Source organism: Salmo salar, chromosome 09, assembly GCF_965601325.2.
Source record: "Salmo salar chromosome 09, fSalSal1, whole genome shotgun sequence".
Lineage (NCBI taxonomy): Eukaryota > Metazoa > Chordata > Actinopteri > Salmoniformes > Salmonidae > Salmo > Salmo salar.
Genome location: NC_138299.1, coordinates 78,023,085 through 78,040,851, shown reverse-complemented (window position 1 = coordinate 78,040,851; position 17,767 = coordinate 78,023,085). Strand labels below are relative to the sequence as shown.

The 17,767-nt window shown below is 44.7% G+C and overlaps 2 protein-coding genes across 5 annotated transcripts; both read right to left on the bottom strand.

The window, feature by feature from the left end:
- Window positions 1–428: 428 nt before the first annotated feature.
- LOC106590882 (protocadherin alpha-C2) lies at window positions 429–17,751 on the bottom strand. Of its 4 annotated transcripts, none has more exons than XM_045723951.2 (3): window positions 15,010–17,751; window positions 4,435–4,470; window positions 429–2,062 (listed from the first exon to the last, which is right to left on the bottom strand). In XM_045723951.2, the coding sequence occupies exons 1-2, from the start codon at window positions 17,416–17,418 to the stop codon at window positions 4,459–4,461; spliced, it is 2,421 nt and encodes an 806-aa protein (XP_045579907.2). In that variant the 5' UTR covers window positions 17,419–17,751; the 3' UTR covers window positions 429–2,062; window positions 4,435–4,458. The 4 variants fall into 4 exon arrangements, with proteins under 4 accessions (XP_045579907.2, XP_014037534.2, XP_045579906.2 ...); XM_014182059.3 differs by lacking the exon at window positions 15,010–17,751 and adding an exon at window positions 9,123–11,534; XM_045723950.2 differs by lacking the exon at window positions 4,435–4,470.
- On the bottom strand, window positions 11,925–14,900 carry LOC123744643 (protocadherin beta-16-like). Its single transcript, XM_045723948.2, has one exon. The coding sequence runs from the start codon at window positions 14,490–14,492 to the stop codon at window positions 11,934–11,936; it is 2,559 nt and encodes an 852-aa protein (XP_045579904.2). The 5' UTR covers window positions 14,493–14,900; the 3' UTR covers window positions 11,925–11,933.
- Window positions 17,752–17,767: the final 16 nt, after the last annotated feature.

The following is a 17,767-nucleotide window of genomic DNA, read 5'->3' as shown; positions in this document are numbered from 1 at the left end:
CATCAAGCTTTGATTATTCAAATCAGTAGTGCTAGGGCAAAAAACTAAATGTGCACCCAGGGGGGGCCCAGGACCAAGTTTGGGAAACCCTGCATCAGGCTATTGATTTGTTTATTAAACATTTCAAATAATCAGTTCAACCGTGAAGCTTTTGTCTGGTAGAGCTGCTAATGTGCAGTTACTTCAAAAGTTGAATTGAGCAGGCTTCAGTAGCTAGCATGTCAACCAATGAGCTGCTGTGGAACTGCTCAGCTGACCTAGCAAAAGCTGCCCCTACACCACAGATCCAGGATCAGATACCTACCAACCTTGACCTTAACCATATCTCAAAAATATCTGACCTCGTATCAGCGGTTAGGGGCATCTTTTGTGTCCTACGGATGAGTGGGCCCACCTTGGAGAGCTAAAAGAACCAGAGAGCAAAGAGGTAATTCATCATGAATGTAATAGTCTTATAGATCAGATCAACATGGCATGCAGTACAATACATAAAGACTGACTACATATTGCACCATCAATAGATACTATAGGCTACATAAAGCACGTATATACTTGCCTTGATCAGAACTAAAAGCAGGAATAGTAGTTACTGTAGTAATATTTGAAATACATATAGGAGTTTCATTTTGTTTAGCAGTCACATTTTGTACATAGTTTAAAAAATAAAGAAATGTAAACTTTAAAAACAGATGAATTTGGCCAGTGTATTGTTTTCTTTGTTTACTTCAATACTAAAGCATTGGGATTAAATATATCCAGCATTACACATAAAATAACACAGCCATTCATTTAAGTGATTAAAATGAACTTATTCACTGATAAAGGTTTAAAGCGAACGTATAAGGCAGTGAAACAATATATAAAATGGACATATTATATTTGGATGAAACTGTATTTGCCATAGGGCCTAATTCAAAATGATACCAGATCCTTCCAATACTTCCCCTCACTGGCAAAGCCCAGACATCCCCCAACCTCACATAGGGGTAGACCATGGATGTTTTTAGGAGGGAACTATGTGCAGTTTGCTCTGCTCTGGAGTGGAGGAGGAGGGTGAGAGGAGCTGTGCAGGGAGAGAGCACAGGCCGATGACCTCTGACCCCTCCTCCAGACCAGCAGTCTTTGATGTCAGAAGGGTGTCTTTGTCATTGCACCTTCATCAGAGAGGTGTCATAATTGTGACTTCATCATATAGGCTAACAGTATTCTTTGTAATGACACTCTTGTTATGAAAAGTGAAAAATAAATAACGGAATAAACAGTGATGGTAGAGTGAGACCTTGGTAGACACTGTGAGTCACTTAAAATATCCCAGACCACATCTAACACATTTCCTAACAAAGCAGTTACATTGAAATCTCCATGCACATGAAGGAAAGGGCTCATATACGTTCATATACAGTATTGATAAAGAAGGGCTCACTCTTTGTTGTTTGATAAATGGATAGATGAAATTATTCTAAATTCCTTTTTAGGATATATTGGTTTGTTTGATTCTACATTTCCACACGTGTGCTCTGACCGAACAAGAACAAATACTTCAGTAAAAACCTAACATCCAAGGTCTTTCCTTTTGGAAAGGGGGTACAGTCTTTGAAGGCAATTCCACATTCCTATGTCTGTCTCTGTATATTCATAGTGGCTGTTTTAACTCCTGCATTCTGTCTCTCTAGTGTATGTTCTCTTCACTGTGGTTAGTTGAAACGTGAGGGGCCCTCAGTGATGGGCCATAGCCATGCAGAACCATGCGTGTTGAATGGACGTTGAAGTTGATTGGGGCTAGTGTGTGCTTATAGAGAGATTGGGTCATGGCTGGGGGATAGGGGGGCAAGGGACCATCAGAGTGTCCTTTAGGTCCTTGGGATGACAGTCATTGTTTGGCCAAGGGGGTGTAGGTGAAATGTCACTGGGGGCCTGGTCGCTTAGGGGAGGGGGCTGAGTAGGGTAAGGACGGGGGTTCCTTTCATCAGTGGACGCGGGGTTCCTTCTGATGTAACTCTGGTGGACCAATGGGGATGGGGCCTTATGAGGAACTGCTGCCGCTGCCGGTGGTGGTGGACCCCTGAGAATGAGAGAAGAGGATTAGACAAAGGTGGGAGGGATCTGGGACACTCACAGCCTTGTGATTGGCCAGACTATGACACGTCTCATGCAGCCGAGGTCTGTCAGTCTGACAAGGCATCAGGCAGAAGGACAGAGTGGAGGATTCAGGTGGTGGTGGGGCTATCCATGTACACCATGCTCCAAGATTACGTGAGGGAGAGTGGTTGCTAAGTAACTGGGTGATAAGTTTCATTTTCTGTCCCTCTGCACAAAGAATTAGGTCAGGCATCACATCGCAGTGAAGACGAATTCACAAGGATCCTTGTGTTGTTGTGAACTCATCAACAGTCAGTCAAACAATCAAACAGTCAATCATTCACACCACAAACAGTACAGTCCAATCCACCAAACAAACAGTCAACGATACAGTAGAACATGTCCCTGATCTGCATTAGTGATGGGAGTGAAGGAGATGAACACGTATTAATATTACATGCAGAGGACCGTATAGTTCTGTTTAGGGTTGCAGAAATCCAGGAACTTTCCCAAAATCCCCTGTCTTTCCAGAATACCAGGTTGGAAGATTACCTGAATCAGGAGGGGGAAAGCAGGAAATCCATAATCTTCCAACCAGGATTACTGGAAAACCTATGGATTTGGGGGAAGTTCTGCTACATGCTAACATGTATGTCAGCCTGGGTTGTAATGTATCTGTGGTGGTTGCAGGGAGGGCCTGGGAGGGCCTGGGAGGGTGGGCCTGGGAGGGCCTGGGAGGGCCGGGGTAGGATGCTGTGAGATGCATCAGTCAGGGATCAGTTGTGGTGTGCAAGAGAGGGCCGGACAATTGTCAGATTTCTGTTTTTTTTGTCTGTCATTCTACGGCCCCCGGGGGCCAGATGCAGGGTTGAGTGCTCAGTAACTGTCTGCAATCAGGAGTTACACACAGGTGTGTGCCCTAAACAAAAAATGATTTGCAGGAGAGAGGGCATACCGTCATCCATCCCCCTCTTTAATCTGGATTACAACTAAAGCCAGAGTTTCTGCCAAATAGATCACAGATTATTATTGTTATCAGCAGCATTATGATTATCACAATGTCTCTGTCTGATGTCCTCTGAGGTTAATCAATGCCATTAGTTTGTTTCCCTGATAGGAAACTGTCCAAAGGTCACTGTTCCACCAGACAAGAAAGACCAAATGTACTTTAGAGTTAGGAAACTAGGGCAGCAGACCCTAGATATCAGCATCATAATAGTAGCGTTGCTAGAGGATATTATTATGTAGTCAGAGCTGAGACGGGCCAATAGGAGGAGGATATTATTATGTAGCCAGAGCTGAGACAGGCCCAATAGGAGGAGGATATTATTATGTAATCAGAGCTGAGACAGGCCCAATAGGAGGAGGATATTATTATGTAGTCAGAGCTGAGACGGGCCAATAGGAGGAGGATATTATTATGTAGCCAGAGCTGAGACGGGCCCAATAGGAGGAGGATATTATTATGTAATCAGAGCTGAGACAGGCCCAATAGGAGGAGGATATTATTATGTAGTCAGAGCTGAGACAGGCCCAATAGGAGGAGGATATTATTATGTAGTCAGAGCTGAGACAGGCCCAATAGGAGGAGGATATTATTATGTAGTCAGTGCTGAGACGGGCCAATAGGAGGAGGATATTATTATGTAATCAGAGCTGAGACAGGCCCAATAGGAGGAGGATATTATTATGTAATCAGAGCTGAGACAGGCCCAATAGGAGGAGGATATTATTATGTAATCAGAGCTGAGACAGGCCCAATAGGAGGAGGATATTATTATGTAGTCAGAGCTGAGACAGGCCCAATAGGAGGAGGATATTATTATGTAATCAGAGCTGAGACAGGCCCAATAGGAGGAGGATATTATTATGTAGTCAGAGCTGAGACAGGCCCAATAGGAGGAGGATATTATTATGTAATCAGAGCTGAGACAGGCCCAATAGGAGGAGGATATTATTATGTAATCAGAGCTGAGACAGGCCCAATAGGAGGAGGATATTATTATGTAATCAGAGCTGAGACAGGCCCAATAGGAGGAGCCTTGAGGATAAGAGTCTAACATGGGCAGAATTGGCTAGTTTGGGGATGAGGATCTGTCAAAAAGGGGCAAAAGGTTGATGCAGGACAGACCCAATCTGGTGCTTTTCATAGATGAAGCCATGAGGACCAGGGCAGGGGTATCACCAGAGTGACATTTGTGATCAAAACCACCACTCCTCTTAACGAGAGGGGAAAAACACAGGACGAGAAGAACTCCACTGAAAGAAAAACAGACACGAAAAAGAAAACACATCATTTCTGTAAGGCCATTTAAAAAGGGCTTCCCGGGCCGGTTGAGTAAGACTCCTGCATACCTCCAGCTGCACAGTGGACTTCCCTCATTTAGGGTACTTAAGAACAGGGAGAAAAGAAAGAAGCATTTCAATGGTCAAGACATTGCAGAACACAAGGAATCTTTCTGTATGCATGGTTATGGCCTATGGCTATACTCTCATTTTGTCGTATTAATCACTCCATTTCTACTGAAGGGATTATCTGATAAATCTTGGGGAAAGTCTGAATGTCAATATTTCAAAAATATATAGCCTACAGCCCAAAACAGACAAAACAGGATAGCAGGAAAAATGTCATGGCAACCTGAAAAGGGTAACATGAGTTGGTTAGGAAACACAACACACACACACACACACACACACACACACACACACACACACACACACACACACACACACACACACACACACAGTCACCCTCACACACACACACACACACACACACACACACACACACACACACACACACACACACACACACACACACACACAGTCACCCTCACACACAAGCGCGCACACAATAACTTATTCTACAAATACTTACCTTTTTACAAGAACCAGCCTTGATCAAGTAAAACATTTGTTATACATTGGAACAAGTGCATAAATGTATAATAACACGAGAACAGATATTGCAGAACATGTAGATAGACTATGGATAGGCTATGGCTGGATTTTGAGAAATGACAGTGCACATTATTAGGTATAGAGAGAGTGGTGCACAGCAAAACAAGTTCACTACAACCCTGACCCCTCTCTTGCTGCAGACCTCCTCCTGCTCTCTTCCCTACTGAGTGACGTAAGAGGAGGAGAGACAACCTCTGCAGCATGGAGGCGCGAGTGGCCTCATTGAGGCGTTCAGCTTGACTGGGCTCACTGAGAGAGAGAGAGGGGAGTTTATTCTGATGCATTTTAAATCAGGGGATGGAGATATTTGATGAAATGAAAGTCAATAAACAAATACCGAATTAGAATAGATCCTGTGAGGTCAATAATGAGAGGAAGCCATTTGTTCCATCTAGACTCATAAAGGACAGGAAGTCTAATGTGAAACCGTAACCTTGTTTGTTTTGAAAGCTCAAGGGGTTTCTGTCTCATTTTCTTGTAGGCTGTACCACATATAAACAACATTGCTGCTGGCGCTGTGTAATCTCCATCACTGTGTGTTAGCTCTACAAGGATGCAGTATGCAGGCACAGTTAGTGCGGTGAAATATAAGCCACACGCCATTCAACCTGTCAGGCCAAATTAGAGGCGCCTTTTCCCAGCAGGTGCTGCAGCTGTTTGTTGAGGTGCTAGAGGGAAAAAATATAAATTCATAACAGATGAATGAATTTCAGAGGTAAAGGAACTAGGCCTGATTACCAGGCAATGCCAGAAGGGGACCTGTTTTTAGACTGGTAATGTGGTGGAAGGTGGACATGTAACACCTTACCTCTCAACACCTGACACTTTGTATACGGTATATCTGGGTAAACAGTATGCGACAAGTTTGTGTGAATAGGTTATGTGATGCCAAAAACATTATCAAATTTTATCTTACACATTTTAAGTTTCAGTAATTTTCAAAAATCATCATAAAATCATCATTGCTTCTTCTCAGAAATAAACAGAACTTTTGCCAAAAGTGTTATATTTGTGTTTTTCACGATGCCATCTTGGATTTACTTGTTGTTCTTACACAGTAGCGTGGTTCTAATGAACATTTGGTGTTGCTCTCTCATTACTGTAACTTCCCAACAACTTCAATGTGTTCACATTACTTTGCTTGTTGTGGAACTGGAGGCGTATGCGTTGCCTATACAGTCATGTCCATAATTAACAGCACCCTTGATAAAGATGAGCAAAAAAGACTGTATAAAAAAAATAATACAAATATTGAGATATATTGTACGCCCCATAAATGTAGATATTGTTGTAACCCAATGATAAAATGTATAGAATTGCAGGAAATAAGCTTCAAAGCTGCTAAATTAGTTTCAGCATCAAGAGGGGTGTGAACAGTTTATGTCATGAACTGTGCTTGTGCCCGTAGAAATAGACTTGGCGCGCGTGGGGGGATGCAGGATATTCCCCACTGTTGGGGCCCCGAGGAGTTTGGGAACCCCTGTTTTAGGGCACACACTCTTAGAACAAAAATGAGATGGAAACTTCCGTTCACATGGTCCCCAGCAGCTGACCGGACGTTCTGCGACCTCAAGCAGCGATTCACTACAGCTTCCATCTTAACCCATCCGGACCTGTCCAGTCAGTTCGTGGTGGAGGTCGACACCTTGGACGTCGGAGTGGGGGCTGTCCTATCCCAGCGTTCTGCCCAGTACCAGAAGCTGCATCCCTGCGCCTTCCTTTCCCATCGTCTTAACCCCGCTGAGAGGAACCACCAAGCGTCTCAACTCCAGGCAGGCGAGATAGTCCTTGTTATTCACTCATTTCCTTTTCACTATCTCCTACCGCCCGGGGTCCAAGAATGTGAAGCCTTACGCACTTTCACGTCTGTACAGCCCTGCTACTACACCATCGGACCCAGAGATCATCCTCGCTACTTCCTGTCTAGCGGCTGCTATCATCTGGGGAATAGAGAGTCTGGTCCGCAAGGCGCAGTGTTCCCAGCCAACTGGATGTTTGTTTCCACACTCACCTGTCATCCTGGCTCCCATCGGACCTTGGCTTTCATCCAACAACATTTTTGGTGGCCCGCCATGGTTCCCGACATCTCCACGTTCGTTGCCGCCTGCACTGTGTGTGCGCAGAACAAGACTCCGGGGCAAACTCCGGCTGGCCTCCATCAACCACTCCCTGTCCCTCACCGCCACTGGTCCCATATATCCTTGGACTTCATCACGCGTCTCCATCCGTCAGATGGCAACACCACCATCCTTACGGTGGTGGATAGGTTTTCCAAAGCCACCCTAAGTTGCCCTCAGCTAAGGAGACGGCCCAGCTCATGGTGCAGCACTTCTTACAGATCCATGGACTTCCGGTCCAATCACGGTCCTCAATTCTCATCCCAGTTCTGGAAGGCGTTCTGCACCCTCATTGGGTAGTCGGCCAGCCTGTCCTCTGGTTTTCATCCATCCCCATTCTAACGACCAGTCGGAGCGAGACAATCAGGACCTGGAGACGACTCTTCGTTGCCTCGTCTCCACCAATCCCACCACCTGGAGCCAGCAATTCGTGTAGGTGGATTATGCCCGCAACACCCTTCCCTGTTCTGCTACGGGTCTCTCGCCTTTTAAGAGTTCCCTGGGATATCAGCCCCACCCTTCCCAGAGCAAGAAAATGAAGACAGACATACCTTCTGCCCAGATGTTTGTCCATTGTTGTCGCTGTATCTGGAAAATAGCCCAGGCCGCTCTTCTCAAGACCACCTCCAGGTATCGATGACAGGCGGACCGCCAACAGATCCCTGCTCCCCGCTACCATCTTGGGCAAAGGGTATGGCTTTCCACTCGGTATCTGCCCCTCCGGGTGGAGTTCCACAAACCTCCCCCCATTTTATCGACCTTTTCCCCATCTCTAAGGTCCTTCTGTTGCCCCGCACCCTCCGTATACATCCCACTTTCCATGTATGTAGAATGAAACCCCTGTTTCATAGACCTTTGTCTCCTGTTTCCAGGCCCACCCGTCTCCCCCGTCTCATCGATGGCCATCTGGCATACATAGTTTGGCGACACCTGAGTGTTCGACCGCAGGGCAGGGGATTCCAGTACCTGGTTGACTGGCCCAGAGGAGAGGTGTTGGGTCCCCACCAAGAATATCCTGGACCCAGCCCTCATCTCGGACTTCCGCCGTCGACACCTCGGTCAACCAGGTATGTCCCAGGGTAGGACATCAGGTGGCGCTCCTGGGTGGGTGGGGGGGGGGGGGGGGGGGGGGGGGGGGGGTCGGTCACACTCTGATCTGTTTCACCTGTCTTGATATTGGCTCCAACTCCCACCAGGTGTCTCCCATTACATCATGTGTATTTATACCTGTGTTTTCTGTTTGTCCGTTGCCAGTTTGTCTTGTCCTGTCAAGTCCTACCAGCGTGTTCCCGTGGTTCCTGTGCTCTAGTTTTGGTTTTTCCTAGTCTTCCCAGTTCTGACCTTTCTGCCTGTCCTGACCCTGATCCCACCTGCCGTCCTGTACCTGCCTGACTCTGATTTGGATTACGACTCTATGCCTGCCTTAACCTACCGATTGCCTGCTCCTTGAACTAATAAACTCTGAGACTCATACTTTCCACCTCCTGTGTCTAGATCTGGGTCTTAGCCTGAGCCGTGATAATTATGGGGTATTGTGTGTAGATTGATGAGGGAAATAAAAATATATATATATTTTAGAACAAGGCTGTAACGTAACAAAATGTGGAAAAAGTCAAGGGGTCTGAAAACTTTCAGATGGCACTGGAGAACCTAAAAGGGTTATTTGGCGATCCCCAAAGGAAAATCCTTTGAAGAACTAGTTTTGGATCCAGGTAAAAACCATTTGGGTTCCAGGTAGAATCATTTTCGGTACCATGTAGAACCCATTCCAAAGAGGGTTCTACATGGAACCCAAAAGGGTTCTACCTGGATCCAAAAAGGGTTCTCCTATGGGAACATCTGAAGAACCCTTTTGGAACCCTTTTTCTAAGATTGCAGTGACTCAGTCATATTGTTGTTGCACTGTGCTTTGCTGTGGAGGTCATTCAGAGGTGGAGGTCATGCGGAGGTGGAGGTCCTTCTTACCTGCAGAGTAGAGGCGGCTGAGTCGCTGGTCTCTGTCAGGCCCGTGCTCCTTGGTAAACTGGACACAATGTATCTGGAGCCCGCCTTTGGCACAGGCTGTCTGACTACCAGCTTTCCTTTCCTGGTCTCTGCTAGAAACATACTGTACCAGTAGGCATCGTTGGAGACCAGGGTGGAATCTGCGATGGTCGAGTTCCTCTCGCTGATCACGCTGTTCCTACTGGGAGGAGCCGCTTTGCTGGGCATCGGTTTCTGACACTTCAGCACACAGGTGACCAATACGGTGATCAATAACAGAAAGGACACCGAGCCCAAGCCGATCACCAAATACAGGTTTAAGTCTGAAAATATGTCATATTCTAGAGGCACTTCAGTCATGTCAGAGTAGGCTTTAACGGCAGGCTCCACTGTTGACAGCTTGATGGTAACTGTAGCTGAGAGAGCAGGTTCCCCGTTGTCCTTGGCGATGACAACCAGCCGTTGATGACGCGGATCTCTGTAACTGAACATTCTCATGGTCCGGATATCTCCATTGTATTGGTCCAGACTGAATAAGGTGGCGTCAGTAACCTGTAGAAACTGGTATGTAATCCGAGAGTTCTGGACCGAGTCCGTGTCTATGGCTATCACCTTGGAGACCAGGGATCCTTTATCGGTGGATCTGGGAATCTTATCCTCCACCACGGAGCCGTGCACGCGCCACGGTGAGACTATGACCGGGGTGTTGTCGTTCTGATCAACAATAATGATGTGGACAGTCACGTTACTGCTGAGCGGAGGAACACCAGAGTCTCTGGCCTCAATGTGGAAAAGGAACTCCTTCTCTATCTCATAGTCAAACGTCTTCAGTGCGTAAAGATTACCGTTCTCCGGATTGATGGAAAACAGCATGGAAATGGAGGTGTTCACTATCTCCTTTTCTATGATGAAATAAACTAGATACTGGTTTTCATGGAGGTCTGGATCAAACGCAGTGAGGGAACTTAGCAAGGCCCCAGGCGCGTTATTCTCCATAACGGGTATAGTGTAGAACGACTGGGGGAACTGTGGAACGTTGTCGTTAACGTCTAGTAGTTCTAAAGTCATAGTTTCGTTGTCAGATAGCGGAGGGGAACCCCTGTCTGTTACGGTAAAAGTTATGTCATATTCTGGAACCTTCTCACGGTCTAGAGGTTCTGACACTACTAACTCATAATAGTTATCGGAAGACTCTCTTAGTGCAAAAGGTAATTCATCCGCAATATGGATATCAACAATCCCATTTTCACCTGAATCTTTATCGCCGACACTGACAACTGCTATCACCGTGTCTACTGCTGTATCCTCCTTTATAGGACTTTGATATGATTTGATTGATATTTCAGGATGATTGTCATTCATATCCGTCACTAGAATAGTTATTTTACACTGACCTGACAAAGAGTTGGTCCCCTTATCTGTTGCTATGACTTCCATATCATAGATCCTAAAGTCTTCATAATTGATAATTTCTTTCACCGTTATTTCTCCGTTATTAGGGTTTAAACTAAACGTTTCTTGTGTTTTCTCTGATGTATAAAGGCTATATGAATATATTATTTCCGAATTGATTCCCTCATCTAAGTCTGTTGCATTCAATTTTACCACAAGGCTTCCTATTGGAGAGTTTTCCATTATATTTATATTATATGAATCTTTGTCAAACTGAGGGGCATTATCATTTGTGTCCAGGACACGAACAATTATGTTGGCTGTACCGGAGCGCGCGGGGAGTCCACCATCTACAGCGGTGAGTATTAGGTTATGAACGGCGTGCTCCTCTCGGTTTAAAGCCTTTTTTAGTATCAAATCGGCAAACTTCGATCCATCCCTCCCGGTCTGAATTTCAATATCAAAATGATCACTTTCACTGATATGGTAGGTTTTTACAGAATTCGTGCCCACATCGGGGTCAATTGCATTGCTTAGAGAAAAACGCTCCCCGGCTGGGGTCGATTCAGAAATATCTAGGTTTATGATATCTCTACGAAAACGTGGCGCGTTGTCATTTATATCAACGATTTCCAATTCTATGTTAAATATCCGAACTGGATTTTCAATAATTACCTCCATTTTTAGAAAACAAGTTGTAGCTGTTTTAGAACTACAGAGGTATTCCCTGTCCATATTTTCAACAATATACAGCTCCCCCGTCTCTTTGTTCACGTCAAGATATTTCTTACCGGCGATGATGTCTAACCGCATCTTGCGTTTGCTCAAGGTTTTCACATCCAGTCCCAAATCCGCAGCTAAATTAGCAACAACGGATCCTTCCTCCATTTCCTCTGGAATAGAATAGTGAGTAACAGCAGACGCCGTATTCATGGCTGCAGAGAGAAGAATAAAGGCCGAGACGTACCTTCTCCAGGACTGTCCATTAATACGCGAATCCATTGTTATAAATAGTTTGCTTTACTCCCAGTGTGAAGCAATTCCAAAACATACAATTGAACAGTGAAAATATTGAATAAGACAACACAACGACTGTTTCTAATAAGTGCCAGGTTGTGTTTGAAATGATCTGTTCAAACGTGGTAGTTTCAGCACCACAGAGCTGTCCATATCACAATGCTCCCCTCTCGTCCCTGTGACGCAGCTTCCATGGAGACTATTACATCACAAACGAATGCTTTTCACTGGTGAACAGCGACGCTTTGCGTGTTTAACAAAACTTTGCACCTTTCATTTTAAAGTACTACAGACCTCATAGTATTACTGTATTACCAGTTAATTAAAAGTGTGCACATATCGATAGAAAATGAGGTGTCAAGTATATACATTCAAACGTTTACATCAGCAACAAGGAAGACATGCAATGCATGTCAGAGAAAAGAAGTTCCAACATTTAAGGTTGTAAAAAATGGAGTAAGAATCTACCTGGGGAACAAACACTGACAAAATTATAGCAAATGATGTTGAATCCGACGTGGAGGTCCTTCTTACCTGCAGAGTAGAGGCGGCTGAGTCGCTGGTCTCTGTCAGGCCCGTGCTCCTTGGTAAACTGGACACAATGTATCTGGAGCCCGCCTTTGGCACAGGCTGTCTGACTACCAGCTTTCCTTTCCTGGTCTCTGCTAGAAACATACTGTACCAGTAGGCATCGTTGGAGACCAGGGTGGAATCTGCGATGGTCGAGTTCCTCTCGCTGATCACGCTGTTCCTACTGGGAGGAGCCGCTTTGCTGGGCATCGGTTTCTGACACTTCAGCACACAGGTGACCAATACGGTGATCAATAACAGAAAGGACACCGAGCCCAAGCCGATCACCAAATACAGGTTTAAGTCTGAAAATATGTCATATTCTAGAGGCACTTCAGTCATGTCAGAGTAGGCTTTAACGGCAGGCTCCACTGTTGACAGCTTGATGGTAACTGTAGCTGAGAGTGCAGGTTCCCCGTTGTCCTTGGCGATGACAACCAGCCGTTGATGACGCGGATCTCTGTAACTGAACATTCTCATGGTCCGGATATCTCCATTGTATTGGTCCAGACTGAATAAGGTGGCGTCAGTAACCTGTAGAAACTGGTATGTAATCCGAGAGTTCTGGACCGAGTCCGTGTCTATGGCTATCACCTTGGAGACCAGGGATCCTTTATCGGTGGATCTGGGAATCTTATCCTCCACCACGGAGCCGTGCACGCGCCACGGTGAGACTATGACCGGGGTGTTGTCGTTCTGATCAACAATAATGATGTGGACAGTCACGTTACTGCTGAGCGGAGGAACACCAGAGTCTCTGGCCTCAATGTGGAAAAGGAACTCCTTCTCTATCTCATAGTCAAACGTCTTCAGTGCGTAAAGATTACCGTTCTCCGGATTGATGGAAAACAGCATGGAAATGGAGGTGTTCACTATCTCCTTTTCTATGATGAAATAAACTAGATACTGGTTTTCATGGAGGTCTGGATCAAACGCAGTGAGGGAACTTAGCAAGGCCCCAGGCGCGTTATTCTCCATAACGGGAATAGTGTAGAACGACTGGGGGAACTGTGGAACGTTGTCGTTAACGTCTAGTAGTTCTAAAGTCATAGTTTCGTTGTCAGATAGCGGAGGGGAACCCCTGTCTGTTACGGTAAAAGTTATGTCATATTCTGGAACCTTCTCACGGTCTAGAGGTTCTGACACTACTAACTCATAATAGTTATCGGAAGACTCTCTTAGTGCAAAAGGTAATTCATCCGCAATATGGATATCAACAATCCCATTTTCACCTGAATCTTTATCGCCGACACTGACAACTGCTATCACCGTGTCTACTGCTGTATCCTCCTTTATAGGACTTTGATATGATTTGATTGATATTTCAGGATGATTGTCATTCATATCCGTCACTAGAATAGTTATTTTACACTGACCTGACAAAGAGTTGGTCCCCTTATCTGTTGCTATGACTTCCATATCATAGATCCTGAAGTCTTCATAATTTATCATTTCTTTCACCGTTATTTCTCCGTTATTAGAATTCAAACTGAAAGTGGCTTGAGTTTTCTCTGATGTATAAAGGCTATATGAATATATTATTTCCGAATTGATTCCCTCATCTAAGTCTGTTGCATTCAGTGTAACCACAAGGCTTCCGATTGGAAAGTTTTCCATCACATTGATGATGTAGCTTTCTTTATCAAATTGAGGGGCGTTGTCATTCGTATCTAGAACGCGAACAATGATGTTGGCTGTGCCTGTGCGTGAGGGTACTCCGCCGTCTACAGCCGTGAGTATTAGATGATGAACCTCCTGCTGCTCGCGGTCTAAAGCCTTTTTCAGAATCAAATCGGCAAACTTTGACCCGTCTCGTCCGGCCTGAATTTCTATATTGAAATGATCACTTTCTCTTAGATGGTACGTTTTCACAGAATTAGTGCCAACGTCAGGATCCACGGCATTGTTCAAAGAGAAGCGTTCTCCTATTGCAGTTGACTCGGATATATCCAAATGCATTTCGTCTCTTCGAAAATAAGGTGAATTGTCGTTGATATCCATGATTTCTAGCTCAATATTAAACATTCGTAATGGGTTTTCAATTGTAGCGTCCAGTTTAAGAAAGCAATTGGTTTTAGAGCTGCAAAGATGTTCTCTGTCCATTTTCTGTAAAATGTAAAGCTCTCCGGTTTCTTTGTTAACCTCCAGATATTTTTTATTGGCGACAACATCCAATCGCATCTTGCGCCTATTCAATGTTTTCACATCCAATCCCAAATCAGTAGCTAAATTGGCAACAACGGAGCCTTCCTCCATTTCCTCTGGAATAGAATAATGGGTTACGGCAGACGCCGTGTTCATGGTGGTAGAGAGAAGAAGAAAGACCGACACGTACCTTCTTCTCCAACGTTGAACGAGGCAATGCGACTCCATCGTTTGATTGTTGTTATCCGTGGGTAACGCAATACAAAAATGGGGACCTTCTGATGATGGTTTGAGAAGCCAAACGAGTCGACTATTGTACCGATATGTATTTTAGATAATCGTTTTACAGTGATGGATTCAGCACCAGGGAGATGTCCACATACATTGCTTTTCTTTCGTCGCTGTGACGAACTGTCATGGCGACTGTTACTTCACAGAACAGTGCCTTTTATTGGTGAGCAGCGACACTTTGCGCATTTTACCAGCATACACACGTGCGAATTAAAACATTGCAGGCAAGTTTTAATTGCCTAAAATAGGTAGAATAGAAGAGCGAGTAGGCCTGTGCTCAGTTTTTTTCTTCGGTTATCATACTTGTTCACAACTACCCCAATAATATATGCATCAATGTCTCACCATGCCTTCACTTTGTGCCCTGGTTTTACACGAAGAGATCCAGCACATTATTGTCAAAGCGATTGATTATAAGTAATTTGTTTAAAACAGATGGAGATTGTTTTCTTACCTGCAGAGTAGAGGCTGCTGAGTCGCTGGTCTCTGTCAGGCCCGTGCTCCTTGGTAAACTGGACACAATGTATCTGGAGCCCGCCTTTGGCACAGGCTGTCTGACTACCAGCTTTCCTTTCCTGGTCTCTGCTAGAAACATACTGTACCAGTAGGCATCGTTGGAGACCAGGGTGGAATCTGCGATGGTCGAGTTCCTCTCGCTGATCACGCTGTTCCTACTGGGAGGAGCCGCTTTGCTGGGCATCGGTTTCTGACACTTCAGCACACAGGTGACCAATACGGTGATCAATAACAGAAAGGACACCGAGCCCAAGCCGATCACCAAATACAGGTTTAAGTCTGAAAATATGTCATATTCTAGAGGCACTTCAGTCATGTCAGAGTAGGCTTTAACGGCAGGCTCCACTGTTGACAGCTTGATGGTAACTGTAGCTGAGAGTGCAGGTTCCCCGTTGTCCTTGGCGATGACAACCAGCCGTTGATGACGCGGATCTCTGTAACTGAACATTCTCATGGTCCGGATATCTCCATTGTATTGGTCCAGACTGAATAAGGTGGCGTCAGTAACCTGTAGAAACTGGTATGTAATCCGAGAGTTCTGGACCGAGTCCGTGTCTATGGCTATCACCTTGGAGACCAGGGATCCTTTATCGGTGGATCTGGGAATCTTATCCTCCACCACGGAGCCGTGCACGCGCCACGGTGAGACTATGACCGGGGTGTTGTCGTTCTGATCAACAATAATGATGTGGACAGTCACGTTACTGCTGAGCGGAGGAACACCAGAGTCTCTGGCCTCAATGTGGAAAAGGAACTCCTTCTCTATCTCATAGTCAAACGTCTTCAGTGCGTAAAGATTACCGTTCTCCGGATTGATGGAAAACAGCATGGAAATGGAGGTGTTCACTATCTCCTTTTCTATGATGAAATAAACTAGATACTGGTTTTCATGGAGGTCTGGATCAAACGCAGTGAGGGAACTTAGCAAGGCCCCAGGCGCGTTATTCTCCATAACGGGAATAGTGTAGAACGACTGGGGGAACTGTGGAACGTTGTCGTTAACGTCTAGTAGTTCTAAAGTCATAGTTTCGTTGTCAGATAGCGGAGGGGAACCCCTGTCTGTTACGGTAAAAGTTATGTCATATTCTGGAACCTTCTCACGGTCTAGAGGTTCTGACACTACTAACTCATAATAGTTATCGGAAGACTCTCTTAGTGCAAAAGGTAATTCATCAGCAATATGGATATTAACAATCCCATTTTCACCTGAATCTTTATCGCCGACACTGACAACTGCTATCACCGTGTCTACTGCTGTATCCTCCTTTATAGGACTTTGATATGATTTGATTGATATTTCAGGATGATTGTCATTCATATCCGTCACTAGAATAGTTATTTTACACTGACCTGATAAATAATTGGATCCTTTATCTGTCGCTATAACCTCCATATCATAAATTCTATAATCTTCATAATTAATCATTTCTTTTACTGTAATTTCACCATTATTAGGGTTTAAACTGAACGTTTCTTGAGTTTTTTCAGATGTATACAAACTATATGAATATACTATTTTCGAATTGGTTCCCTCATCTAAGTCAGTTGCATTCAGTTTCACCACAAGACTTCCGATTGGAGAGTTTTCCATTATTTCTATATTGTAGCTTTCTTTGTCAAATTTAGGGGCGTTGTCGTTTGTATCCAACACTCGAACAATGATGTTGGCTGTGCCCGAACGCGCTTGTACTCCGCCGTCTACAGCGGTGAGTATTAGATGATGAACCTCCTGCTGCTCGCGGTCTAAAGCTGTCTGCAAAATTAGATCAGCAAACTTTGACCCATCTCTCCCGGTCTGAATTTCTATAGTAAAATGATCACTTTCGCTCAGGTGGTAGGTTTTAACAGAATTGTCTCCGACATCAGGGTCTATGGCATTGTTCAAAGAGAAGCGTTCTCCTATTGCAGTTGACTCGGATATATCCAAATACATTTTATCCCTTCGAAAATGAGGTGCATTATCGTTGATATCCATGATTTCTAGTTCGATATTAAACATTCGTATTGGGTTTTCAATTGTAACATCCAATTTAAGGAAGCAAGTGGCCGTTTTGATGGGGCAAAACAATTCTCTGTCCATCTTCTCTAAAATGTACAGTTCCCCCGTGTCTTTGTTAATCTGCAAATACTTCTTATTTCCAACAACATCTAACCGTATCTCCCGTTTACTCAGAGTGTTTACATCGAGTCCCAAATCAGCAGCTAAATTAGCAACAACGGAGCCTTCCTCCATTTCTTCGGGAATAGAATAATGGGTAACGGCAGACACGGTGTTCAGGGCAGCAGAGAAAAGAAGAAAAACCGAGACATACCTTCTCCATGGCTGTCCGCGTCTATGCGCCTCCATTGTTGTCTTTGTGAACTCTGTTTACAATAAAGTCATCTCAAACACAATGTCAACCAGCAGAAAATATAGGTCAATTACAATATCGCAAGGCCTTAAGCGTTTAAGAGCGAACAGAGCAGAATAATCTATTTTTTGACTGATTCAGCACCAGGAGTAGGCTACACTGCCTTCCTAATGACGAACTGTCATGGCGACCACTGCATTACAAACGAATGTGTTTAGCTAGTAAACAGCGACGCTTTGCGCATATTACGAGCTTGTACATATCTACTGCTGTCTATGTCGTTGGGCTGTCTTCGTAATATAGCTAAATGTAGACACAAATAAGCAAACATCTGGAGCACTGTTG